This window comes from Callorhinus ursinus, unplaced genomic scaffold (assembly GCF_003265705.2).
Source record: "Callorhinus ursinus isolate GAN/ISIS: 27379988/994484 unplaced genomic scaffold, GSC_fseal_2.0 scaffold50, whole genome shotgun sequence".
Lineage (NCBI taxonomy): Eukaryota > Metazoa > Chordata > Mammalia > Carnivora > Otariidae > Callorhinus > Callorhinus ursinus.
This window is the reverse complement of record NW_027397112.1, coordinates 4,791,414-4,818,585: the sequence shown is the minus strand read 5'-3', so window position 1 is coordinate 4,818,585 and position 27,172 is coordinate 4,791,414. Positions and strand designations below refer to the sequence as shown.

Below are 27,172 nucleotides of genomic sequence, written 5' to 3'. Positions count from 1 at the left end.
TCAAGATTGTGAGGGGGTTCGGGACAGGCCCACCCCCTCCCCCGAATGGGCCACTTTGGCATGTAGATTATTTTGAGCTGAAGACACTTGAAACCCTGTGGGCGCAAGAGAAACTTTTGTCTTTCCTTAACTACACAGAAGAATCTAAATTGGCGGCGGTGGGGAGGAGTCTTTGCCAGAATAAGGGTTATTAACAGAAGTAAGTTTTATCTGAGCGACCCATCTGCATGGTTGGGCAAACATTTAATTGCCAAACATCTGCTCTTCTTGGCACCCTATGAAGTGCATTCTTGTCCTCTGAAATCCCAGATCCATTCCCCCTTTTCCTTAGTTCGGAATGACATATAGACCTCATTTCGCCTGTCTTCGGAATTTCCATGTCTATGTGGATTGCCATATGTACACCTATGAAATCTGATTTTCTCCTATTACTCTGTCTTATGTCAGTTTGATTCTTAGTCCAGCTAGAAGGATTTTTGAAGGGACGGGAACTCTTACTCCCCAACAATTGTTCCTACCTCAGGACCTTTGCAACTACTTTTCCCTCTGCCAAAACTTCCTTCCCTCAGACATTCATATGCTTGGCTCCTGACTGTCCTTCAGGCCTCAGCTTAAATGCCTCCTCTTCTAAAATATCACCCTAACCACCCAGTCTGAAGTAGCTCCCAGTCACTCTCACTCACTGCCCTGCTTTATTGGAGAGTTTCATTGCATTTGATAAATTAGACTCCAACATCTATTCCATCCTCCTCCCGGGACACTTTCCAGTATTGTAGAAGCTGGAAATTTCTCCTGTCCTTCATTTCAGGGCCACCCCAACCAGTCCAGGGAATCAGATTTCAACTCACCAGGATAATAAGAATTCTTGTCATTTTTTATGGTCTGTCCTCATGAGTGCTCTGACTGGTGGCAGCCGAGCCACTTTGGCCTGTCTAGACTCTGGGTACAAGCTACCTCTCAATCCCCAAAGTGAGACTTAGATCACTCAGGCTTCCAGGGGTTAAGACCTCAACTCTAGAATCTCTACTTAATTTAGATGTGGTGTATTTTTTTCTTGGACATCAAGAGCAGGAAGAAGACACAAGTTTCAAATCAACAGAAGAACATAAGGACGTTTTGGAATTTATAAAAAGAATATTAAGCCTCCTTCCTTCAAAATGTTGCATTTCCTCTGTGTGACATTGTTGGTCCCGCTTTAGTTAGCCCTTCAATTCTTGCACATCTGTGCATGTCCTTCTTGGATGAAGTAGATACAGGATTCTCCTGAGACACTTGGTTCCCACCATCTTAAAGTCATTGCATATTTTTCCTGATGCCTTTAGCATTTGTTACTCAACATAATGTATTACTTGTACTCTCTGGGATCTTGGAAAACTGCTTTTTTTTTTTTTTTTAATTGTGGGAAAATCTCTCCCTCACAGTTTTACTTCAGCATTTTAGGAAAGGCTCCGAAAGTGGCATCAATCTGGTTAGAAGGAGGGGAAACCAACAAGTGAGCTGGAAAGGAATCAAGCATGGAGATCGGAATAAGATGGAGCTGGGGACAGCGGGATACAAGCCATGTCTCCTTGACGTCCTACACCTGGTTGAAGACTAAAGCTATTGGTCCATTAGCTGGGGTATTGTTTCTACCAAGCCAATCAATTTACTTTAATTGAATGTTTCCCTTGCACACTATTTTGTTGGATCTTTACACAACCAAAGGAAAGGCAAAACAAACAAACAAAAAAACCAAAGGAAGTTAGAAGAATATTATAGGGTACAAGCAAGATGAAGAGGAAAACGATGGCTAGAGTAAGATTGACCACAAGGAGCAAGGAGTGATTTTTAGCACAGCAATGTTCCCTGTCTTCTGGGGCCTGCAGATATAATGGGCTGCTCCAGGTTGGGGGTAAGACCTGCAGAACTAGTCTGTGCTTTTAGTTTCTGGTCTCCCTACTGGCCTCAGAAATGTCAACATCTGCCATGGGGTCACCAAACATTTCATAGTTCACCATGCTCTGTGTGGCACCGAGTCTGTGATACAGCAGATGTCCTCTGCAGGTGTATCGGATGAAGCCAGCCCCAGACACTGGTCCCACATGAAGCCATGTGAAGAGCTGGCAGGCTTTTCCTTGCAAAAGAAAAAGTACAAAACTTAAGCTCAGTTTGACACAACTGTCACTTTCATTTGTCCACAGACATGGTTGTCTGTAATGTTAAGGCTGGTTCGATCCACAGGCCGAGTAAAAAGCCGATTAGTGCTGAAATTCTGCTCCTGTCAGGATGTCTCTCCCACTGCCCTCCCAGATAACTTCAAAGAAAACAGAGCTAGTTTGTATTATTTCTTTGGGTTGTGATGTGAAGTCTTCTATGACTTTGTTTACTTGTTTGTTTGGTCTTTCCTTTGGTTGTGTAGAGCTCCAACAAAATAGTATTCAAGGGAAACATTCAATTAAAGTAAATTGATTGGCTTGGTAGAAACAATACCTCTGCTAATGGACCAATATCTTTATTTTTCAACCAGGTGTAGGACGTCAAGGAGACATGGCTTGTGTCTGAAAAGAAGTCTGTTTGGTGTTGTTTTTTACAGATGCCTTGGCTGGCCCTTAGGAAATGCGGTGAAACAGGTCCATGGTGATGCATCCTTGAGAACTGAGGGCCTATGGGAGAGAGAGGGAACCGTCCGGGGCGGGGGAGAGCTTCTTGGAGTCACTGGACGCTGGTTAACAGTGTAACAGCAGCTGACGCTGTTACCGTGTTTGTCGCTTTGGGTGGTCACGGTAACCCTCCGAGGTGGGTACTAGTACCTCCATGCTGAAGACAGTAAACTAGGTGTGCACAAGTAGTAAATGGTAGACCCCAGACTGAATTTAGGTCAACCTCTAAACCACTGTATCAGTCGCTGAAGGCAGGAACTGAGTTTTGCTCATGTTTTTGTCCTTAGCTGTGTCCCCCAACCACGCAGACTCTAAGCCGAGGGTGGGTGATGGCCCAGAAAGACTGAAGAGATGACCCAAGACGGCGATGGAGATGTAGGTTTATTGGGGGGACCTTATGCACTGGGTGTCCGGGAGTGGCGACTGGGACAAAGCGTCCGCTGTGGGGACCCATCTGCAGTGAGGTTGCATAGCACAGTAACTAGCTTCGCAACTACTCACTTGTAGCTTCTCCCCTTCTTGCACGAGCAGAGTTCCCAGGAGAGCAAAACCTGCCATCTGGATATTCTTCGTTACAAAGGAGCCCCTCCAGGTTGGCCACCCCTAGAGCCCTGACCTTGAACACTGAACAGCATGTTCTTTGGCATATTCTGCTTGCTAGGAATACAGAGGGGGGACAGGATCCCTACCTTCTCGAGATAGTGATTAAAGGGGCGAGCAGGGTGCGTTGGCACAAACCAGCCTGCCGGCACACACCACACACCAGCACAAGATGAGCAAACGGACCTTGGGAAGAGAGCGTGGGAGGTGTGCGCTCCAGAACAGAATTTTCCGAGCTGTTCAAAATTATCTGAGTCTGAGAGGATCAGGGATTCATTCCAAAGGGAAGAAAAGACATGCAAAGTCAGAACTGGAGGGGAAATCTGCTCAGAGAATCACCTTCATAACTCAGAAAATCTTGTTTAACTACATTTTATGCAAGGTAATCACAGCCGGTATTTAAAAAACAAAAACAAAAACAAAAACCCAACACTGTTCTAGGAAATGTCTCTGTTTGCCACCACCTTTAACTTCCTTAATCATGGTGTGGTGTTTTTTCTTTCTTTACAATTTGGTAACATGTTGATGAAAGCAGTAAACTAGCTCTTATATCAGAACTTTTTTCAATTTGATTTCAACGAATTTGTAAATAGGGAGGCCACTTAGTCGAGAAAAAGACACGTGAAAATACTTGAAATAGAAAATGTATTTCAAAACTGCACATATAAGATTTTTATTTCCCACCAACTTGGTCATTTGACTTCTTACTACATGGATCAATATTCTTAGACCAAGTGGCAAATATCCACAAAAGGTCAGTTACAAAAACAGGTAACTCTAAAGCCTCGATTTTAAAATACAATGAAAGTGGGACTTCACTGATTCACAGAAATTCAAAAAGTACAATAAATTCCTAATAGCAAGTATCAGACTATGTCTATGATATTGATAAGTGTTACCAGCAGATACGTTTTCAAATATATTGATATCAGATATTATGGCCAATGATGGTTTAATATTTTTAAGCCACAAGAATATACACGAAAATCTATTTTAAAAAGTATGATGCTTTTGACATGATCACTTAAAGTTCTTAGTAAAATACCAGCTTCACAAAGTATCAAACTTGTAGAAGAATAAATGTACAGACTTCCCAGCCCAGGTTAGAAAAAAGTATTTTTTAAGGTTTTGATAAAAAATTAAACAAAATGTGCTTACGGTACTCAAAAAAAAAAAATGAAACGACCTCATAAAAGTAAATTTACTTATTCAGTATTGTACAGAAAAGTGGAATCAGGGTGACCTGCAGAGACACAGAGGCAGTGACTGGGGGGCGACTCAGCCACAGGCCTCTGTCCACGCGGTAGCCGGAACTGCCCAGGCATTGCTCCCTCCTCCTCTCCACCACAGGAAGAACCATGTCAGTGTTTATAATACAGTTTCTAAAAATATGACATTGATGCTATAAAAAAAAGTCTTAAAAAACAACCACATGCTTGAACAGAAACATAGGGTATTTGGGGCTTTAAGGGTCTTCCTGTGGGAGGAGTTTCCTCTTCACTGAAGGATCAAGTTCTTCCTCAAAGTCATCCAGCTCCTGTTCCTTGGAGAGCTCCAGGAAAACCTGAGACGGACAAGAAATAAAGAGGGAGAGATGTCACGCTGCCTCCGTAGCTCCAAGTGAGTGCAAAGCATCTGCTCACACTGTACATTTATAGTGCATGGATGAACCGAGTCACACACACTGACCCACCTGCTCCAGAGTGGACTGGGAGAGGCTGTACTCCTCCAGGTGGAAGCTCTGTTTAACTGCAGAAGGACGGACGGACGTTAGGAGTTCATCTATTTTTATACCCAGATGGTCTCAGAAGTCAGCATACCATACAAATAACAGTTTTTAAAAAATCTTAAATAAAAAAGTTTAGATAAAAATGTTCCTGATTTAAGTATGGCATGCAGTTAAAAATACACCCATGCATTCACTTGGGTTTGGGGAGAAAAGTATGCATGCTATGTTCATTTAGCACAGTGTTGGAGATTTCTATTTAAGCAGGAAACCCGTGCTGCAAAGGTTTCCTTCCCGGTACGTGTGAGCTAGTGCTTTTGCACACTCAGCATAGGAAGAGGTGGAAGGAAGACATGTTTTGCAAAGGGAAGCCTCAGAAGATTATGGAGACTGTGAATTGTGCAAGACTGTTGAATCACAGATCTGTACTTCTGAAACAAATAACGCAACATATTTTAAGTAAAAAGGAAAAGAAGAAGATAACAGGAGAGGAAGAAAAGGGGAGTATGTCAGAGGGGGAGACGAACCATGAGAGATGATGGACTCTGAAAAACTGAGGGTTCTAGAGGGTAGGGGGGTGGGGGGATGGGTTAGCCTGGTGATGGGTATTGAGGAGGGCACGTTCTGCATGGAGCACTGGGTGTTATGAACAAACAATGAATCATGGAACACTGCATCAAAAACTAATGATGTAATATATGGTGATTAACATAACAATAAAAAAATTAAAAAAAAAAAGAAGATTATGGAGAAAGATGTCTGCGGTTTCCTGGGAGCAGGGATCCCTTGTGACCCTCTTTCTACCATGACCGCTTGCTCCTAAGTGAGTTGAAAACCTTTCTCCTTGACCAGAATAGATGGGAAGGGTAGTCAGAGCTCTGATAGGAGGCAGCAGCCTGGAAATGTCACCAACAGTACCAGGCCAGTACTGGCCACGGTGCCAATCTGGGAGTGTTTGCATGATCACGTGTCCAGAAAGTTGGGGTGCTCGGCGCAGAGAATGGAAAGGGGGTGTCCCTGTGGCCATGAATGCTATCAGCAGGAGTACAAAGAGTCTTCTAGAACCAGGAGACTTGAATCTCTTCCCTAGGGAAGGTGACAAGCAAGCAAAAAGATCACTGAGCCGTGACAATGAAAAAGAGAATATAGGGAGGGAGTTCTGGCTAGCACAATTCAGAGGCAGGGTTAATGAGCTCAGGTGGCAAGACAAACATGGGGTGGTGGTGACAGAGGCAGTGTGGCTAGCTGTGAAGTGCAACAGACACAGGAAGATTGTTTTAATAACCAGACAGGAGGCCAGTTTCTTAATACACAGCCTAAGGCCGTAAGTAACATGCAAGTCCATATGAAATTAAACTGTAAACATGCATCATGCATCAATGTCCCCAAAGAAAGTGTCCTCCTTGAATGCATACACAACTGAATTTTGATTTAGGTTTTCCATACATATATATATATATGTATATATATATATATACATATATATATACAAAAAAAAAACCACATGGGAAAACCCCGCAAAGCAAAAGTAAAGTCACTCCCATTAACCCCCTGCCCCCCAACACCCCAACACACACAGAATGCCTCCACTTCTTTGATTTTTTTGTGCCCTAAAATTCAACTGGAGATTTTTAACTTTAAAAACTAACACCTTAGAGGCACCTGGGTGGCACAGTCAGTTAAGTGTCTGACTCTTGATTTCGGCTCAGGTCAGGATCTCAGGGTCGTGGGATCGAGCCCCGTGTTGGGCTCCATGCTCAGCAGGGAATCTGCTTGAGATTCTCTCTCCCCCCCTGCCCACTCGTGCTCTCTTTCTCTTAAAATAAATAAACAAATAAATAAAATCTTTAAATTAACACCTTAGCTCACATTCTGTTTTTGTCAGGCCGATGGATTAGTCTATGATCTGGAATTAGCTGCTTCCTGGGATCTCATTTCTAAGTTTATGGCTCTTACCCTTCTCTAATGTGCAGAAAGCTTGTGCTAAAGGTCGCACATTTTCCACTGGCAGTTTATACACCATCACAGAAGAGTACCTGCGGGGAGAGAGGCGGGGCTGAGGCTGATACCACCTGTGCAGGTGCAAGCTGGCTGCGACCCTGTCTCTGGTCGTTATCCTGATAAATAAGAGTCAGTGTGGGGCAGCGAAATGCCTAGGGTGAGGTTGTTCACAAGGAGAACCCGGTGAGGGGAGAGGCTCCGCATGGAGAGGAGCAGGTGCGGGGCAGATGAAACGTGGACATTTGCCAAAGTTGCCTGCCACCTTATCTTTTCAGCTGAACACTTGCTTCTCGAGCTTCATCTTCCACCAGGGACTGATGCCACATAATTTCTTAAAGTCACTCAACTCAGGTGGGGGTCTAGGTCTTTTCTCTAGAGAACTCTTACCTCTCCAACTTGCCCCAGGCTACCCAAACTACTTTTCTTTTTTCCCCTTTCTTTTTATTATGTTAATCACCATACATTACATCATTAGTTTTTGATGTAGTGTTCCATGATTCATTGCCAAACTACTCTTCTAATTTAGGTTTCATTGAGTCTCTGATGAGGAGACTGGAAATCGCCAGGAATTCAGCACCAAATAATGTTCAGGGACAGTTTTTTTTTTTTTAATAATTTGTTTCCCAGATTAACGTTTGTCTTTTTATCATTTGAAAATCAGGAAGATTTAGATTTCATTTCATAAGATACCATTTCCTCTATTTATGGTGCGATCATTCTCATCTATTCTGCTCATTCCCTGTGCCTTTATGACCTATTTCTATTCAGTCGTGGGCTGCCCATTGAGATACAGCGTTTTCTTTGACATTTATACTCCAGTGTAGAAATATATTTTCCCACCGTGTCATTATGACTTATTATTACTCTTTTCTATCTGTTTTCCCCCCAGCTCCTAAATCATCTGTCTTCTGCAGTAAATTCTAGGTGTTAAAAATGACTCTAAAGTTAATCTTTGACTTTTACTGTTTGATTTTCCTGAGAACTGTTCCATGATCAGACTGTGTATAAAATTGGAAGTGTTAATAGACTTGAAAGAAAATAATTAGCTTTCAATTCTACCTATGGCACTCGTTAGCTCTGTCGCGTGACCTAACTTCTCAGTTTCCTTTCCTTAAAGATAACAATCAATTCCATTTCTTAAGGTCCTTGTAGTGGCCAGGCGCTCACAATGCTTTTTTGAAATCATCTCATTTTTCACTGGAAAAACAGTGTCTACCTAGGAAAATTTCAGTGCAGATTAAATACGACAGCACGAGACCAGAACGGTATCTTGCAGCTAGTAAGACAGCAACACATGCTACCCCCAATTTTCCATCAGCTCTCCTCTTCTCTAATTTAGTTTCTGCAGGGTCCAACAGATACTTTCTTTTAGGTTCCCTTTTGGGCTAAGTGTGGACTCTAATGACAACAAGTGAATGAAACCAGCAAGGAAAAGCTGACATTTGGTATCAGATCAAACGCAGCAACCAACTTTACCTTTCCTGCCGGGCAGCCTGGGGGAAAACCCTCAGAATTTCACGATGGAGGCTTTCCCTCTGCTCGGGGGTCTTCACCTTCATCTCCAGCAGATAATTCTTACCAAATTTACTCTTCAGGTGTTGGATGGAACCGATACATCTGGAGGTCAGAGGAGGTTGAGGTCGTCACAGAAAGGGGAAAGAGACTGGGCACACAATGTTTGAGACTCTTGATTTACTGCTAGGGTTGTCTCCAGGGCGTCACTGTTAGACCCAGAGGCAGTATCTAGAGCCATGCTGTGCACGGACAAACTCCTCCAGCCATGCACCTGTTGGGGGGGCGGGTAGTGTGGGTGGGGACGGGCACCCACCTCAGCCTTCCGGACACCATGATGGCCACGCGGTCACACACGGCCTCAGCCTCCGCCATGTAGTGGGTCGTCAGGAGGGCGCCCCTCTCTGTGTCTTTGAAGGTGGCCCGGATCACCTGCCTAAATCGTCAGAAGAAAAGAGGGGGATTCGAATGAATCATAAATGGGCGGGGAAAAGAATTTTTAACCGGCCTGCCTGTGAATAATTAGCAAAAGGAGCTCAAGCAAGGGAGGACCCCCCGAGAGGGCAGGTGGGAGGAGGAAGGGTGAGCCCCGTGAGGGCGTGAGGCAGAGGCAAGCGCTGGAAGAGGAGCTGTCTGAGAACGCAGAGTTTATCCCGAGCTTGTGTTGAGAGAGAAACGCTGAGCAAGAGGTTGCTCATGAAAGGGCTGTGCCAAGGAACAGAGAGACAGAATTCAACCACGGGGGGGGGGGGGGTCACAACCTAGTAGGAGAAAATAAATGCAGAATAAATGTTCAAGATAACATCCAGAAGCGGCCCCCACCTTTACAACCTAGTGGGAATCACTGCTCCCCGCTCCCCCAGCACTGGCCACGGTCACCGTGGCCCAGGGATGCACCACCCCTACCTAAAAGATCACTGGGGCAATGGTACGACTTACAGTGAGTGTGGCTGGGTCCTGCCAATGCTTATTTTTTCTTCAATGATGAAATATAATCAGGGAGAGGGTTGGTGTTTGTTTCGGAAAATATTGGTGTTACTAATGATATTGAGAGGTGTTCTCCCTCACCCCCCCCCATTAAGAAACTGTTTAAGGGACGATTTTTACACAAGTAAAACAATTCACAAATTTCCTGCAAGGCTTTGGGGCTGTCCGTGCCTGGGTAGCGTCCCTCACCACATCTGCTGCTGTCCCTCGGGGTCCACCCCCGTGGACGGCTCGTCCAGAAGCATCACCGATGGGTTTCCCAGGATGCTCAGCGCGAAGCACACCTGGAACGGGAGAACAGCGTGTCTGGCACCGACGTGTGGGGTGCGCAGAGTAACACTGAGCCCGCCTCTTACCTTCCTCTTTATTCCCTCGGATAAGGCCTTCACGGGCAGCTTCAGCTGGTCCTGCAGCTTGAGCGCATCCACCAACCTGGAGCAAAGACACTGGAGCATCACAGTAAGGAAGTTGGGAGGGGGATGGGCCACACAGCACAGGGATGGGGAGCACAGCTCAGAAATACAGTTCAGAAAATAGATGCCAGGCAATTTTTTAAAAAGATTTTATTTATTTATTTGAGAGAGAGAGAATGAGAGATAGAGAGCACGAGAGGGAAGAGGGTCAGAGGGAGAAGCAGACTCCCTGCTGAGCAGGGAGCCCGATGTGGGACTCGATCCCGGGACTCCAGGATCATGGCCTGAGCCGAAGGCAGTCGCTTAACCAACTGAGCCACCCAGGCGCCCGCCAGGCAATTTTTTTTAAAGATTTTATTTATTTATTGGGGGGGGGCAGAGGGAGAGGGAGAAGCTGACTGCCCGCTGAGCAGGGAGCCCAAGCTGGGGCTCGATCCCAGGACCCCAGATCATGACCTAAGCTGAAGGCAGACGCTTAACCGAATGAGCCACCCAGGGGCCCCAGGCCAGGCAATCTTAAACTGGCTGGTTTGATCCCTCCAGATAGATAGTTTTCCCTTTTAAAAGAATATAAGCCCATTTCATGATTTTTAAATAGTTGGTCTATGAGAAATACTTTATACTTAAATTTTAGTATTTTTGATAACTTTCACCAACGGTTACTATTTTTATATTTACTATGAGAAGAAAATTAACACTTTGAAATCTGGGAAACCAGTTTCTAGTGGGGAATCTACCCAGTGTGATCTGGGTCAGGGTTCAGAGTCTCCTGTCCTGAACTGACAGTGAAGCTCCTCACTCCCAACTGTCTCCTGCCCCCACAGGGTATAGAACAGGGGTGGCTCCCACCCACCTCGAGACGGTGATGGCTGCGTCCGCTTTCCTCAGTCCTTTGATGGCAGCAAACACCTCCAGGTGCTCCTTCACAGTCAGATTGGGCCACAGCACGTTCTCTTGGGGACAGTACCCCAGGAAGCCCAAGGAGCCCTCCCCGCTGCTCCCTTTTAGTAGCACCTGCAGAGAAAAGTTCACTCTCAGGGCCTGCCTTCTGGGTTTGTTTTTCCTGCATTTCTCAATGGCTTCTTCTTCTTTTTGTTTTTGTTTTTTTTAAGATTTTATTTATTTATTTGACAGAGACACCGCGAGAGAGGGCTGTGTCACAAGCAAGGGGGGTGGGAGAGGGAGAAGCAAGCTTCCACGGAGCAGGGAGCCCGATGTGGGGCTCAATCCTAGGACCCCGGGATCATGACCTGAGCTGAAGGCAGACGCTTAACAACTGAGCCACCCAGGCACCCCACAATGGCCTCTTTCTCCTTACAAACCTAGAAAAACTAGAAACTCTCTAAGTCCTAATTGGGCTGAATAATCTATAATCATTCTGTGTTGGAGAGAGGTCGTCAGAGAATGAACACATGAAAACAAGGGTGTGCACCCCCTAATCTAAGCTGAAAAATCAAGTATCTCGCAAATATGTCTTGCCATCATGGCCAACAGGTTATATCCAATTTTTTTTTAATCACAATCAGGAAACAAGCATATGGATTTATGAACGGAATTCCTCACTATTGAACACACTCAGTGAGCACATGTCTTTTGAGCACGTAACATATGTTGCGCTGTCTGCTTTGGATACAGTGGGGAATGGAATAGCCAGCACCTTTGTTACTTGTGTTTTCATTCTGCTGAGCAAATTGGGCAATAAACAAGTAGAAAAATGAGCGGCTGGAATACAGACAGCTCCTAAGTGGTGCTGTAATGGAAGTAGTCAGGATGCTGGGGGCGGGGACTAACTAACATCACTAGGTAGGATGATCAGAGAGGGTCCTGTCTGCTGAGGGACCCCTGGGGCAGAAGAGGGACAGGGCACCTGCCATGGAAAAGCCCAGACGAAAGGAATTTGGAGCAGAGCAAAGCCCTGTGCCCTGATGAAGCTCCATCTGTTTTTAGACCCGAGGCAAAGCTGGGGGCCTGGGTGCAGAGTGAGGAAGGCATGTGATAATCGGCCCCTCCAGATGAGCCAGAGGGATGCGGGGAGGGGGGTCCTCAGCCTTAGTGCAGTAGGAGGTTGTTGAAAATATTGAAGTAGGACGATGGTACTGTTTATAAAGATCACACTGGCTGATCTGATTAAAGCTAATTTCATGACACCCAAATAGTTTGCTTTGTTAACTCAGATCTTACTTACCTTTCAAATAGTTCATTATCATATATCTGTGAACAGTTACTACCTCCTTTTTTGCCCATGCTTAATGAGAAATGAAATAACGATTTAGGGTCTAGATGGTTACTCAATTGGAACGTGGTCTCCACTAAGCTAAGGAGTCCAGTTAGGGTTGAGTGAGCCACCAACATCCCTGAGCAGCCCCATTCACCATCACGGGCTCTCATCTCGGCTTTGGAGGGATTGTGAATATTTAATTTCTCCTCCGTCTTTGGTGGCATATTTATCAATCACATTCCCGGAGGTCTTTTCCCTTCCGGGCTTGAGCACCACCCCCTCTCCCCTGGTGTGGTGCCACAGACATCTCTCTGCCTTATATTCTGTTCTCCAAAATCCCTGGACATCCTTTCCAAAGGAGCTTTTAAAGTGGTCTATTTTTGCCATAGAATTGGGGGGGAAATATGTTCTCTATACTCTATTGTGTGGTCTCCCTCTTTACTAAATCTCAGCTCTTTTTCTGGTGTCTGACCATCTTATATGGTTCAACTGCATGTAGGACTCAAGTTCACTTCATATCCCTGTTGCTCAATTTTGAATCATTCTTTGAAAACACTCCCAAGAAATAGTGTATTTCTACAAAAATATATGTCTCAGGATCCAGGCACTTTGTGAAGGACAATGAATATAATGGCTTAATAAAGGGTTTTTGTTTTCTTTTTTAAACATTTTAATTCAAGATTAAAGCATTACATACTGGGAAGACAATGCCCATTGAAAGTACAAATCCTGTATGTCAACTATACTTCCATTAAAAAAAAGAGTGGGGGGAGCGCCTGGGTGGCTCAGTTGGTTAAGCATCTGCCTTCGGCTCGGGTCATGATCTCAGGATCCTGGAATCGAGCCCCATGTCAGGCTCCCTGCTCGGCGAGGAACCTGCTTCTCCCTCACCATCTGCCCCTCTCCCTGCTTGTCCTCTCTCTGTCTCTCTCTCAAATAAATAAATAAAATCTTTAAAAAAAAATCAAAACCAGAAATGTAATGTGTTACACTGCACTCACCGTTAATACATGGAAGCAGATAGTTTGCCAAGAAAAAAAAGTGCAACTCCATGTGTTTTATGGTATGATAACTGAGGCCTGTATAGATTCTGATGTTGCTTTCTAATCAGATACTGGACATTGCCTCTAGATGTCGTTGAAGGCATAAGTAATTATTCCCTGCCAGTGATTAATTTTTCCATGTATGAACATGTTAACTTTGTGAATATGTTAGTCTGCAACTTTAACTACTTCTGTCATCTAATGATTAAATGAGATTTGCTCTTTACAAAGCTTTCACATCTTACAAGTTTATTCTGAGCACCACGAGATAGCACATTCTCCACACAATTCACCTACCTGCCCAGCAGTTGGTTTCGTGTCTCCGGTTATCACCTTGATGGATGTGCTTTTCCCAGCTCCATTGTGTCCTAATAATCCTAAAACCTCACCTGAAAAAAAAAATTGGTTGCACTTAATATGAATTGACTTTAATAGTAAAATTAAGTCTAAAACATAGTCTAAAGTCTTGCTATGTGACAAGTGTTGTGCTCTGTGCTTTATATACGGGGTCTCATTTACTCGTCAGGTCTGAGAGGTTGTTGTCATAATCCCTGTGTACATATTTCGGGACGGCTCTCAGAGATGAGGTTAGCTGCCCACGGTCACACAGATGGGAAGGGGTAAAGCCCCTCTTGGAAGCCAGTGTGTCAGACTCTGTCTCCTGTGACCCTAAGTACTGTGGTCAGTACACAAAACGAGGTCATCTCAACGGCTGCTGGCCAAGCCTTCAGACTGCACTGGCACAACCCCAGTTCATTCTCTTGTGAAATAGAACAAACACTAGGAAACCAATCATGCTCACGAAATAGATATGTCATGGCTTCAGCGGTTTGTTTTAATAGAGTGCTTATGGTTTCTGTGTAGATGTTGATTAATTCTACTTAGAAATGGGACATGTCGAACGAAGGTACTGTCAAGGTCACCTGCTGATGGGTCTGTGTGGGAAACCACGAGGCGATGTACAGAACGATTCTCATCAAGACATAATAAAGCTCATGAGGGCCCCAGGCCACCAGGGGAAGGGCCATAGGGGTCAAACCTTTTCTAACACAGAAAGAGACATCTCTTGTGGCGATTTTCTTCTTCCTCTTGGAAAAGCAGCATTTCCTTTTCCCTGCATACTCTTTGCGCAGGCAGCTGAGGATAACGACCGGTTTCTGTAAGTAAATCACATCAGACCTTAATTCTCTCCATGAACTTTGAAGCTCTGTCCTCCCATTGGTGTGGCCCCTCACGACACAAGCCATGCCATCACAGGAGACCTTCCATGAGGGGACAACTTTCCTGGCCATTCTCTAATCCTGGTCCTCAGTCTTGGAGGGAGGAGATGGTCATTTTCCCCTCCTACCAAGGCAGTTACTCAGAAGCACATTATTCTGTGCAGAACAGGAGCAAAGAGACTTGGAGAAGTACTGAGTCCTGCTCTAAGGACAAGACAACGGGCTGCCGACCAGATTTTGCCCTGCAGTCCGTACAGTGCCATTCCCCAAGGAGCAGTGCTAACGTGTCCCTTTGTTCCCATTCTAAAATTCACAAGTTCTGGGGCACCTGGCTGGCTCAGTCAGTGAAGCCTCATGGCTTCAGCTCAGGTCACGATCTCAGGGTCCTGGGATCGAGCCCCACCTAGGACTGCCTGCTAAGCAGAGAGTCTGCTTCTCCCCTCTCCCTCTGCCCTGCTTCCCCTCCCCCGACCCCCACTTCCCCCACTCCTGCATGTGTGCTGTCTCAAATAAATAAATAAAATCTTTAAAAAATAAAATAAAGTTCTTCCTTGGCTTTTGCAACTTCAGTTGTACTCTACTTCTTGGTTTTTATTCCAAGAATGACAAACTGAGGTGACGTGACTTTTAATCCGTTCGTTTCAATGTAAACAAGATGATTACTTACTAAAAGGAAGTCATGATCTGTGCTTGTATGGACCAGAGGAACCCAGGATTATTTGAGGACCAGACTCGTAGACTGACTACGTTAACTGACAAACATTTGTGTTATTTGATGAAATGAGTACTTCACAGGTGTTACCTCATCAAAGTTTGTGGAATTCAAGGCATCTGCTGTTCTCATTCTTTCCAGTTGAACGTCTTCATCCTCCCCTTCTGGTGCTTCTGGATTTTGATAAACATCGTTGCTTCTTGGAGAAATTCTAGAGTCAAGAGCCATCCATGAATCATCAATATGGGGTTTTCATCCTTGTATTAAGAATACTGCATTCTTTAAATCTTACGCTTTGAGTAGGTTGGGTAATTAATAAACTATCATAACCTCCTTTCGGTGAGGTGACTCTTCCTCCCTTCCCAACCTAGTGCTTATCTTGATAAGCAGTACTGCTATATTTAGTGACCTTTGCTTCGTACCTACCTTTCATCCTACTTATCTGTGGAAGATTCTTTTTCCATTATCACCGGGCAACTTAGTATCTATTATCTCACAGAAGATTTCAATAGCATAGTTTAATGATGTTATCTTTCTGGAAACCTTAGCTTTAATACCACGGCCATGTTGGCATTATTACATTCCCATGGGGATAATGAGTCAGAGTATTTGAAGTCAGGATGGTCTCAGAAAATACAAGTTAGATGCTTGATCTCCTCGGAAACCAGGCCATTTCTTGGGAATGTGTGTCAGATTCACTTTCTCCCCCACTTTAAGTCCGGTCCTTCATACCCGTATATATAGGTCATCCCGTTCTCTCTTACCTCCCTCTAATCCCCCATACTGATCTTAGATTTCTTAAAGGCCATCTCTCTCCTTGCCCACTCAACTGTCTGTAAACAGTTAAAGACCAATAGATAAATAGTTAAAGGTCATCTTGCAAGTTGCCCACTCAACTGTTTGTAATAGGTAAAGATGAAACCAGTGGGAGATACAGAGGGAGTAAGATGCTTATGGCCGTGTCCTTGCACGGTGTAAAAAGACAGTCTCAGCTTTTAAGTCCCATTAATAACTGGACCAATCTGTGATCTGCCAGTTGGTCTTCCTACTACCACAGAAAAAGAGAACAATTACTGCTGTTCTTGGCCTATTGATCATTCCATCCTTCCTTCCTGGATTGGCAGCATTCCTTCAACTCGGAATCTATTTAAATGGATTGCTATTTAAATTGAAGTAGTGGCATGTAGCTTTTCTCACCCTTTTATTCAGAGCCCTTAATAATCAATGTTTCAGGTCTGTTTCCCTCTCTACTTAAAATCCTCTTTGATTTAGGTACCTGGATCTCTATTTTTTGTATTGGCATATGGTTGTTACCTCAGACTTGGCAGTTCTTTACTGATTGTTAATTTATGCATGAAAAAAATTTTAAGTATTAATGACTGAAATAAAAGAAGCCAATTTGATTTCTCCCAACCTAAAGAAGGGATCCTTCCTCATTGGTTTCTTTCCAAACTTCCATTCCAGACATCGAAGAATAAAAAGGAAGATGATAAAATGCAGGAACGGCTAGGAAGAAAGAGAGAGAGATGCATGATTAGAAGCACTCCAAGAAAAATGTTTCACATCAGAAGTGAATTAGAAGTAGTTGGACTTCTCCAAAGATACAGTTGGAAAAACCATTACGAATTTCCAATGGTCTATTTTAAAATTGTGAAACTATCAAATTCACTTTCAATCTTGTTTACGGGGCATTGGAAACAAATATAATTATGGAATACCATTACTTTATGCCACTTCTGCTAATACTGGTACAGTGTTTTCAAAATTTGGGAAGCATATTATCTGGTCAATCTTTAGAGAAAAATTTGTTCTGTATTTTACAAATACTTTATCTCCATGGGCTACAAATATCCATATGCTTACCTTCATAAAAAAGAGTTTCACTGTGTGTACAGGAATTAAAAAGACTCAGTATAGTAAAAGACACGAAGATTGTTAAAGACAAGTGTGTTCTTACAATTAAGAATACCAGAAATAGCCCTGTACTTCTGGATTCTTCATTCTGGAGATAAAATATGAACACCTGCAAAAGGAAAAAAACAATGGTTAAATAGGAAGTTTTTTGGTTTCGTGAGTTTTATCTATATAGTTGTGAACTGACCCGCTGAATGGTCCTACTAACACGTGCACTGATTTCACCATGGGTATTGGTAGATGTCTATTCCAAAATGTGTAGCAAGAGGTGGTATTCCTTCCTCCCAAGGTCTACGAGGTACTTGCTTTTATCTGAAGCAGTAAGATTCAGCAACTACTCCTTACCTGGTGAGACAATCTTGGGTATCTGTGTTAGCCTCCCCAAATAACGAGAGAGCAACAGTGTTTTCTCCTTATCCCCCAGAGCTTCATATACCCTCCTGTGTCCATTGATCCTTCAGAAGGCCCCTTCCTTTTTTTCCCTTCCCTTTCCCCATCTTCACTCATGTACTGCATCTTCGTTCCTTTCGTAGAAGTCCATACTTCTACATCTCTATCTATATAGTTGTAGAAGCTGGTACTTCTCTATCTAGAAAAAAAGGGGGGGTGGAGATTTTATTCCTATTGAATGCCTCTCTAGAATCTTGAGATCCCGAAGATTAGGGGTATTTCATTCGCCTATTTGCTGCTCTATTTCCCACCACCTATTACCCTGTCTCCCCACACATGGACCAGGACCAGGTTTTCTAACACGATTCAGCTGGAGCACACTGCCCTATCTAGAAGAAATTCAACTGGAATCCATGAGGTAGAAATCTTTAAATGCCATGTATATTCAGCATGGAGGAGAGCCCCAAACCCCAAGCATAGCTTCCACAACTGGTTAAGAGTTCCCAGGACACTGGGGCAGACAGCAGCATTACTTACCTGAAAATATAAGAACATACAGCCAATTAACGTGGCGTGTGGTACTAAAAAGGTGACACAGTACAGTGCAACATGTCCATAGTGTTCAAACAGCAATATAAACACAGAGAAGATGGTGATCTAAAGAAGATATGAACATGCGTGTTAACCACTCTGCATTTCCATGCATGCTCCAAATTGAGATGGCTCATCTTGAGGATATTCCTAAGAATGAGACAGGACTGGATAAATCTAGGATCTGATAGATAACTTACTTTCATTACAGAAAAGGAAGAAAGTTGGCATTATATTGATTTTGGAGGTAAAATTAGTAGATAAGCAATAATCAGAGGCAACACAAATTGACATCTCCTGGGGATGATGCATCGGCAACAGAGAAGACTTCTGTTAGTGACACCAGCGGGGAAAGAGAAGCATGGAGCAACCCGGAGTGGCTTCCGTGGAAGTACTCAAATTCAAAATTCAGGGATAAGAGAGAGTTACAGGGACAAGGGGAGCTCTCAGACGTTTTCTTCTAGAACATTGCAATGATAAAAGCTTCCTAACAGTTTTTGTACTTCTTTCTGTTACGAATTACCATTTTTATGGCATTCAGCATATTCTTCCTAAAAGTATATTTCTTTCTTTCTTCTTTTTTTAAAGATTTATTTATTTATTTGAGAGAGAGAGAGCAAGCGAGTGGGGGATGGGGTATAGAGAGAAGGAGAATCTCAAGCAGACTCCCCACTGAGCGTGGAGCTGGATGTGGGGCTTGATCTCACGACCCTGAGATCAGGACCTGAGCTGCAATCAAGAGTCCCCTGCTTAATCAACTGAGCCACCCAGGCGCCCCTAAAAGTATATTTCTGATCGAATTTCTGTTCGGCCCTCTAAGCTTCCACGGCTTCCCACAGCCTATAGAATAAATTCTTGAGTGCATCGTTAAAGGCCAATGTGGTTCCAACCAATATTTTTATCATAAGTAGGGCCACGCCCATGCTGCACTTTGTTCTCTTCCCTTATCCGTGCCAGATTATTACCAGTTCTCAGGATAAGCCTGGACTTTCTCCCCTGAGTTTCTGTTCATTCACTGACTCGTCAGTCTTCTCTGGCTACTAAAATCTTACTCTTCAGGTTTCAGTTCCTCAAGGAAATCTGTGCTCTCATTTTCATGAGTTAATCTTTCCCTTCTCTGGTTGTCATAGAGACAATCTTTTAAGAGGAGATAATCTTTTGCTTATCACTTTGCTTTAGTAAGTGGCTATTTAGTTCTCTGTTTACCCTCTGAGTGCCCTCTCAGGGTTGAAACTGTCTTATTTTTTCTGCATTATCGATCTTCGTTTGTGACACATTGTTGGAAGCCAACTAATATTTGTTGAAATGATAATTTACTTTTTGGCAGTTGAAATGACAGGAAATCAGAATAGATACTAGGAGATAACACATATTTTTCCTTCCTAATTTAGATAAAATAAGTGTTGCTTTTATGGAATTAATTCTAGTAGAGTATGGAGAAGTAGTTTCTAGTTTTAACTATGCTAGCAACAATATTTATAATCCTGTATTATCTTTGTGGAGGTCTTTGGGCTTGTTTCTTTTTCAGTAAAAAGAAGACACAAATGGCTTCCAGGTTGCCTTCTAGCAAACACTTTATGGTTCTAGAAACAATTTAGCCACTTTTAAAAGAGACAAGGGTAGAAATTAGGAAGAGGAAAAAGGTGCAGACTTTGAAAAGGATCCTACCTAAGGAAAACAAAATACTATAGACTGTAATACTAATTTTTCACTCTACTGAGGGCACATTTTAAAGTACTGGCTCAGAATTGTATATTTAAATGCATAAAATGAATGTTCACAAGAAATATACTTACTATACAGAAGCAAAAAGACCAAATGCCACTATTTCTTTTCCCCTTGTGAAAAATGAATGAAATTACATATGTCAAGAAGATAAGGGAGGCGGCATAGCCAACCGCACACAGGATCTGAAATCAACAGGAATGTTTAGTTAAAGACAAATGCACTCTAAGAAAACGTTAGGGCCCAAAAGATTGTTAGAGCACAGGGTTCTACAGTTATTTCATTTATGACAATGTAACTAACAACGCGAACAGTTTGCCCCTTCAACTGTTTTCATTAAATCATACAGGGTATTTGTTCTATGAAGATGGTCACTTACTTGTATAATCTGATTTACAACTGTAAATAGAGTGTCTTGGGCATTTAAACCGTAGTCCATCAAATACATAAGAAGGAAGATCAAGCAGTACACCGGAACATCCACGAGCGCCTGCCCACACCAGTATGCAGAAGGGAAGAGGCCCGAAACCCATAGCAGGGACTGAGCTTTGCTCTGATTAAAAAACAGCAAAAATACAAAGTGGCATTTCAACTTGAGGCTTAAGAAAATATGGCTTATGTAAGGAAACATTCAAACAAAATTTTCATTTGTAATAGTTCTGCATCATGCTATAAGCATCATCTGGACCAAGGGATACAGATAGTTCCAAGCATAAGTGATCAGTTTGCTGCCTTGATTAACAACACTGATGTTCATCACACACCTGGTAGAAATATGTGAAGGAAGAGCTAAGTGTAATCAAGGCATTAACGCTGCAGGAAACAATATAGAGATTAATGATGTATGGGAGCCTAAATCAAATTACATCTCAGACAGGAACCTCATTTGGCTAATCAGAGACTATCAGCAAATTAACTATTTTTTTTTAAGATTTTATTTATTTGAGAGACCAAAAGAGAGAGAGAGAGAGAGAGAATGATTGGGGGAGGGACAGAGAGAGAAGCAGACTCTCCACTGAGCAGGGAGCCCGACATGGAGCTCGATCCCAGGACCTGAAGATCATGACCTGAGCTGAAGGCAGACCCTTAACAGACTGAGCCACCCAGGCACCCTGAATTTAATTATTTTTAAAAGAAAAAATATATTCAAACTTGTTTAATTGTTTATTATAATTGTTTAATTTGTGCCAAACCCCACATCACTTGATAAGTAATCTTAAAATATGGGATTTGGCATGTTTATTCAGAGAATGACAAGGAATACAAGATACATGATATTTATGAATGTAATAATATTAATGTATGTATGCATAAATATTTGGATGGGTAATAAATATTTGAATGCGTGCTATGTCAAAATGACCCCAATGCATCATTTACTTATAACGAAAAGAATAAAGCAATTTTATATGTATATAAGAATACATATTATTTTATATATTTATGTAGAATATAATAATAAATAAGGTATAGTATTTTATATATATAAAATATATCATCTTTGGGGAGAGACTTGTGCTGTCTCTTTGTATATAATAAATATATATATAATATTATTACATTCATAAATATTATGTATTTTGCATTCCTGTCATTCTCTGAATAAACATACTACATTACATATTTTAAAACCACTTATCAACTACTTAAAAATACTACTTAACTACTTATAAATAGTTAAATTCATTTGCTGGTGGTCTCTGATTAGCTAAATGAGGCTCCCGTCTTAGATGTAATCTGACCTAAGGATATATATCAAAATCTCCCAGCATAAGCCTGTTCGGTTTGCACGACTGACAAGGTTCTGGTGCTGGACTGATCTGTGGGTGAAGCCATGAGAGGGACGAATTGTGGTTTTAGGTTACTGACGGAGCACCTGAGTGCGTGGTGCTGCCATCTATGGGGGCAGGAAATATGGAAGGGGGTACACATTCAAGAATATCATAAATTCAGCTTTGGAGACGTGAAGTTTAAGTCTGTGATGCTGCTCCCAGTAGCGACCCTGAGAAGGGAGTTCGGATCAGCCCTTGAGGTAGTGTTAGAAATTAGAGATCTGGGCTGGGGTCAAAGCTGTGAGTGACAGGTTAGGTAAAGGGGGTTTGAAGCCCTCGGGTTCGATGAGCTTGCCAAAGAGAGAATGACTCTAGCAAGAGAGAGCTAAGAGATGAGCTCTGAGGGGTTCCAGAATTTAGACACAATGGGGAAGAATTAGAAGTTCCAACAGAGGCAGACAGACAGTGGCCACGGTGTTGGGAGAACCATGATAGAATTGTGGCCAGAGAAAGAGAGTGTTTGTGTTTCCCATGGGAGACATTTTTAAATTAGGACTGTGTTAACACCAGGATGACTGACAGTCACATCAGGCCAGCAAATGGCATTCCCCAAGATTCCTGGAGGTTCTACACTAGGAAGAGAAGAGGACATTTTCTGGATAGCACACCCTTCCCTTGGACAACAGAATTGCTTGGGAGAGGGAGGAAGTTTGAAACAGATAAAGATGGTTATGCAAGGTCATTTTGTGTATTAAGTTACAAAAATGGAACCATTAAAGGATATTTTATTAGGATCTGTAGATAAAACTAATGCAAGTTGGCCTGGGTTAATTAGTCATAAATTTACCACTTTATGACTGCCACTCAAAATTTGTCTCCACCCAGAACTACTGAATCAGAATCTTCACCTTACAAGATGCTCCAAATATGTGTAGATACATTAAAAATTCATTGGGATTAATGAAAGAGTGTCTGTGAATGAACATGTATAAACAGATTGTCAGTTAAACATTGAAATTTATTTTTTATCTAAGTTCTCACATTTTCAAAATACCATTTTCTTTTATTTCAGTCATCTCTTTTTCATTAACTTTTTTTGAAATGTAATTTTGAAACAATAAAAAAATATCCCTGTTAAGTATAGAGTTGCATGGGGTTTGACAAGTGCATGTATTCTTGTCTCACACTCACAATCAAAGTATAGAGCATTTTCATTACCCACCACCCCCCAACTTCCCATGCAGTCAATAGCCTTTATCACTGGTTGCAAGAAACCACAGGTCTGCTTTCTGTCACTACGAATTTATTTTACCTTTCTGAGAATTTCCTAAAAATGAAATCATTCAGGATTTACTCTTTTCTGTCTTCGCTCCCTCAGTGTAATGGTTGTGAGTTGTACCCATGCTGATGCAGTTTTAGTTGTTCCTTCACAAGAATTTATTTATCAGTTCACAGCTTGATGGAAATTGGGGTTGTTTCAGATTGTAGGCTATTATGGAATAAAGCTACCAAGAATGGTAATGTACCAGTCTGTATGTGGAAAGATGTTTTCTTTTCTCCCAGGTAAATACTTAGGAGAGAAATTCTGGACCATACAATAAATGTATTTTTAATTGTATAAGACAGAGCCCAAAAGTGACTGTGCATTTTACATTCCCGCCAACAATGCATAAGAGTTCCAGTGTCTCCATATCCTCACAAACTTGATATTTTCAGTCATGTTAATGTCATTCATTTTATTTAATGAGCAGAGGGACTTCATTGGAGCTATTTTCCTGATTACTCATGATATCAGCCATCTTTTTATTGGAGCATTTTCCTTCTATATATCTTCTTTGGTGAAGTGTTTGTTCAAATATTTGCCCATCTTTAAAATTAGGCTATCTTTTATTACTGAGGCTATATTTTATTAAAATTAGGCTATCTTTAAGATTAGGCTATCTTTTATTGCCCATCTTTAAAATTAGGCTATCTTCTATTACTAAGAGTTCTTTATATTCTTGACACAAATCTTTCTTTTTTTTTTTTTTAATATGGAATGCTTCACAAATTTTTGTGACATCCTTGTGTAGGGACCATATTACTCTTCTGCGTATCTTCCCAATTTTAGTTTATGTGCTGCCAACATAAGCACGATATAAGGCTTTTGTTAGATGTATGAGTATTGTGAATATTTTTCTCCCAGCCCAAAGTGTTTTATTTTACTATTGGTGTTTTACAAAGAGCAAAAGGTTTTAACTTTGATGAGTTTCAAGTTCTCATCTTCTTTGAAGGTATATGCTTATTCTGTCCCATCTAGGAAATAACTCCCTACCACAAAATCCATGATTTATTTCAAAATAATTTTCTGTATGGCGTGAGGTAAGTGTTGAGAACATTCTTTTTTCCTCATACCCATATCAGGTTGTTCCGGTAAATTTTGCTGAATTCCCTGGGAGTTTTACTGAAAATCAACTGATAATACCTGAATTGTCTATTTCATTTCATATGCCCATATGACTCTCTTAAATAAATACAACACATTCTTCATTCCTATAACTTTGTAGTAAGCCTTGAAATCAGAAGCATAATTCACCCAACATTGTTTTTTCCTTCTTCAAAGTTATTTTGTCTATTCTAGGCTCTGCATATCCATGTAAATTTTAGAATCATTCTCTATCTGTAATCTATTTATTTATCCCTATATTTATAAAGACTTAAAAAAATTTTATGTCTTAGGACTTACTGCTGAGTTGGCTGCTCTATTAAACACGTATAAATAGCCCTAAGGAAAATCTTGTAATTTTATTACCCTTCAGCTTCTATTCATACAAAGTAATGAAGGTTTCATTATTACCTTATAATCATCAATGCTGCTCATGGCAATATAAGGAGTACATGAGGATATCAAAATCAACCAGGGCATGGAATATCCCTGGAATTCATATGGATTACTCCTTCTGTCCTGAAAATGCAAAGAATACAATGAGCTGAATAACAAATTCAAAATTTGGTTTTCTGGAATACATTTTTAAAAATATTAAACTGATGATATATACTCCTGCCTTAGGTCCCTGTAGAGGTTCCCAAACTCTTTCATTATCCATCCAATTTTGAAGCTTAACTCTTGGCTTTCTATCCAAATTCATAGATAAGGAAAATGACTCAAAGAAGGTGAATGAATTGATAATTCAACACAGTTGAAAAATAGAAAAGGAGTAATATTTGTCATTTTCTTATGTTATGCTTCTAAAATTTATTCTGATGCTAAATAGTAAATAATGATCATTCCCAGTTGAAACATTCCATTTTTAACTCCTATTTAATTATTTCAAATGTGATCGCTTGAGTGAAAAAATCATATCAGATGTTTTATGGGCAGAGTGATACTAAGTATCTTTCTAGGTACACCACGAGACCAGCTAAATACTGGTTGAGGATTCAAAAGTAGAGATGAAGTACAGTACTAGAAGGGGAAGTGAAATCTCCAAGAAAAACCTTTGCACTTGGCTACACATATTGTTGCTCCTGTTTGGAACAATCTTTGAGGACAGAGGATTCACAGACTGCCCTGAAAGCAATTCCCATGTTACTTATATGATCCACATAGGTGTTGTTTGATTACACATATTACTGAGAAAAAGTTATTATAAGCAGAGTCTGGTCGTTTTCAGCCTGGCCATTAGAGACACACTTGCTAACTACAGACAGGTGAGATTTAAGCTTATTGGCAGGATCTTTTCAGAACACCTTACATGCTGGGTAGGTTCAGGACTCAGTGGTAAGTCCGTGACTTTGAACAGGACAGACGCAAGGTCTGAAACTACAGAAAACTCTTACTTGAGCAATGAATGGGTAAATTCAAGTAGAACAGGAAATGAGCTGCTGGAGATATTAAAGTTCAAATGTTGGGCACATAAGTACAAGATCAAACAAAGTGATTGGTATCAAACTCTTCGCAGCTAAAACAGAATGTTTTCATAGATGGAAGCTCAAGGTAATTTGTTCAATTTGTAGCCTCCCTCAGAAATCAGAAAATTGATAGGAGGTTAATTAAACGAACCATAGAATAGGTTCTAAAATTAATTAATACTTGATGGAGAATTAGAACTTTTTGCTTTAATGATTTAGCTTCTTACATATTCTTAATGAAAGGGATTTTCATTTTCTGAACACACCATGAGGTATGTTGTGAGAAGCTAACTCAAGATCTTGCAGGAGTGTATAAAAATAATGGTGGGTTCATTTTATATACACATGAGTAACTGGTTCTTAGCCATATATATTATCATAAAACCTTACACTGGGATGGAATATAGATAATTTGCTGACCTCTGACATTCATTTATGCATTTAACAAATAAATTAGTGCTTATCATGTTCCAGGCCCTATCTCAGGTACAAAATATTATGTAGTGTTAAAAATACATGGTCTCGGGCGCCTGGGTGGCTGTCAGTTAAGTGTCTGCCTTCGGCTCAGGTCATGCTCCCAGGGTCCTGGGATGGAGCCCCACATCGGGCTCCCTGCTCCACGGGAAGCCTGCTTCTCCCTCTGCCCCTCACCCCACTCTCATGCTCTCTCTCACTCTCTCTGTCAAATAAATAACATCTTTTAAAAAATTACATGTTCTCTGTGTTCAAAGAACTCTCTAAGAGGAAGAACTATATTTAGGAAGTAAGAAAAAAGGAATAATTACAAACTCTAACAGGTATTCTGGTTTCTAAACTTACAAAACTGTATACAGTCTAATCACCTGGGCTTTTTTTTAGAAATAAGGATTTCTCCCCCCCCCCCCCGCCCCCGGGTATGAAAAATCTGGTTTGGTAGGTCTAGGGTTGGCTCAGATAATGAGTATTTATTACAAGGAACTGGAGTAATTTTAATGTAACCAGTCTGCAATTTTGGCCTGAACTTTGTCCTAAATTGTTTCCTCTTGTAGCCTTTCTAAAAGTTCTAATAAGACTTCAATTTCTTCTCTTTTCTTTTCCTCTCTGTTCCCCTCCCACCATCCCTCCTTCCTTTCTTTCCTTCCATCTGTTGTTATTTTTGTGCTAGTCTCAGAGCTGCATGAGTTCAATTTCATTACCTCACATTCTCTTTGAAAAATATTTTGTTAGTTCTGTTTTGCATTTAAAAAACTGAAGCTCCGGGGCGGCTTGGCTGGCTTAGCTGGTAGAGCGTGTGACTCTTGACCTTGGGATTCTGAGTTCAAGCCCCACGTTGGGTGTAGAGATGACTTAAAAAATTGAAGCTCTAAAAAGTGTATTGATTTTTCAAAACCGGGAGCTAGCATGAGTACAAATGGTAATTTATTATGCAGTAGTTTACTCAACAAGAGTGAGATCACAGCACTTAAAAGAGTGATCGGGGAGATCCCTGATGGAGGAGAGTCCAGATCCTGATGGAAGAGAGTCAATATACTTACCCTTAAAAATGTACTTCTGTCAGTTTGGATATGTGCTGATGGTGTAATCATTCCAAGTAGTGCATTACTAATAATATCCATAAGAACTGGGAAGCAATTTAGTCTTTTGCTATTGCATGCTAATGAAAATCTGTAATTCTAAAATATAAAAAGTAAGGTTATAAATTCTCAAAGATCTTCATTTTTTTTTTGCTGAAGAGGTCAAAATTCAATATTTTGATGAAAAGATCATGTTTTAAAAATGATGTCAAAAGACATGTATCATATGACCTCACTGATATGAGGAATTCTTAATCTCAGGAAA

The 27,172-nt window shown here is 41.4% G+C and overlaps 1 protein-coding gene, 1 long non-coding RNA gene and 1 other non-coding gene across 10 annotated transcripts in view; 1 reads left to right on the top strand and 2 right to left on the bottom strand.

Moving 5' to 3' along the window:
- LOC141370914 (uncharacterized) overlaps positions 1–27,172 on the top strand; it is a 49,196-nt gene that overhangs the window by 7,850 nt on the left and 14,174 nt on the right. The window lies entirely within an intron of this gene.
- LOC112837556 (ABC-type organic anion transporter ABCA8-like) overlaps positions 3,304–27,172 on the bottom strand; it is a 76,684-nt gene continuing 52,815 nt past the window's right edge. For 5 of the 8 annotated variants that reach the window (XM_073883203.1, XM_073883204.1, XM_073883205.1 and 2 more), the window contains 18 exons: positions 26,869–27,006; positions 24,300–24,407; positions 20,071–20,244; positions 19,763–19,876; positions 17,913–18,032; positions 17,029–17,094; positions 16,486–16,577; positions 15,162–15,282; positions 14,179–14,296; positions 13,437–13,528; positions 10,732–10,892; positions 9,822–9,897; positions 9,655–9,749; positions 8,795–8,914; positions 8,443–8,583; positions 6,922–7,001; positions 4,933–4,988; positions 3,304–4,803 (listed from right to left, as the gene is read on the bottom strand). In XM_073883203.1, the coding sequence (XP_073739304.1) occupies positions 4,705–4,803; positions 4,933–4,988; positions 6,922–7,001; positions 8,443–8,583; positions 8,795–8,914; positions 9,655–9,749; positions 9,822–9,897; positions 10,732–10,892; positions 13,437–13,528; positions 14,179–14,296; positions 15,162–15,282; positions 16,486–16,577; positions 17,029–17,094; positions 17,913–18,032; positions 19,763–19,876; positions 20,071–20,244; positions 24,300–24,407; positions 26,869–27,006 (1,971 nt within the window). In that variant the 3' untranslated portion in view covers positions 3,304–4,704. Of the gene's footprint in view, positions 4,804–4,932; positions 4,989–6,921; positions 7,002–8,442; positions 8,584–8,794; positions 8,915–9,654; positions 9,750–9,821; positions 9,898–10,731; positions 10,893–13,436; positions 13,529–14,062; positions 14,297–15,161; positions 15,283–16,485; positions 16,578–17,028; positions 17,095–17,912; positions 18,033–19,762; positions 19,877–20,070; positions 20,245–24,299; positions 24,408–26,868; positions 27,007–27,172 lie in introns of those variants that run through there. The other 3 variants (XM_025889908.2, XM_073883208.1, XR_012375408.1) reach the window with 2 other exon arrangements.
- LOC112837613 (U6 spliceosomal RNA) lies at positions 23,491–23,597 on the bottom strand. The gene has a single exon (XR_003211783.1). It is a non-coding gene; the product is annotated as a U6 spliceosomal RNA (small nuclear RNA).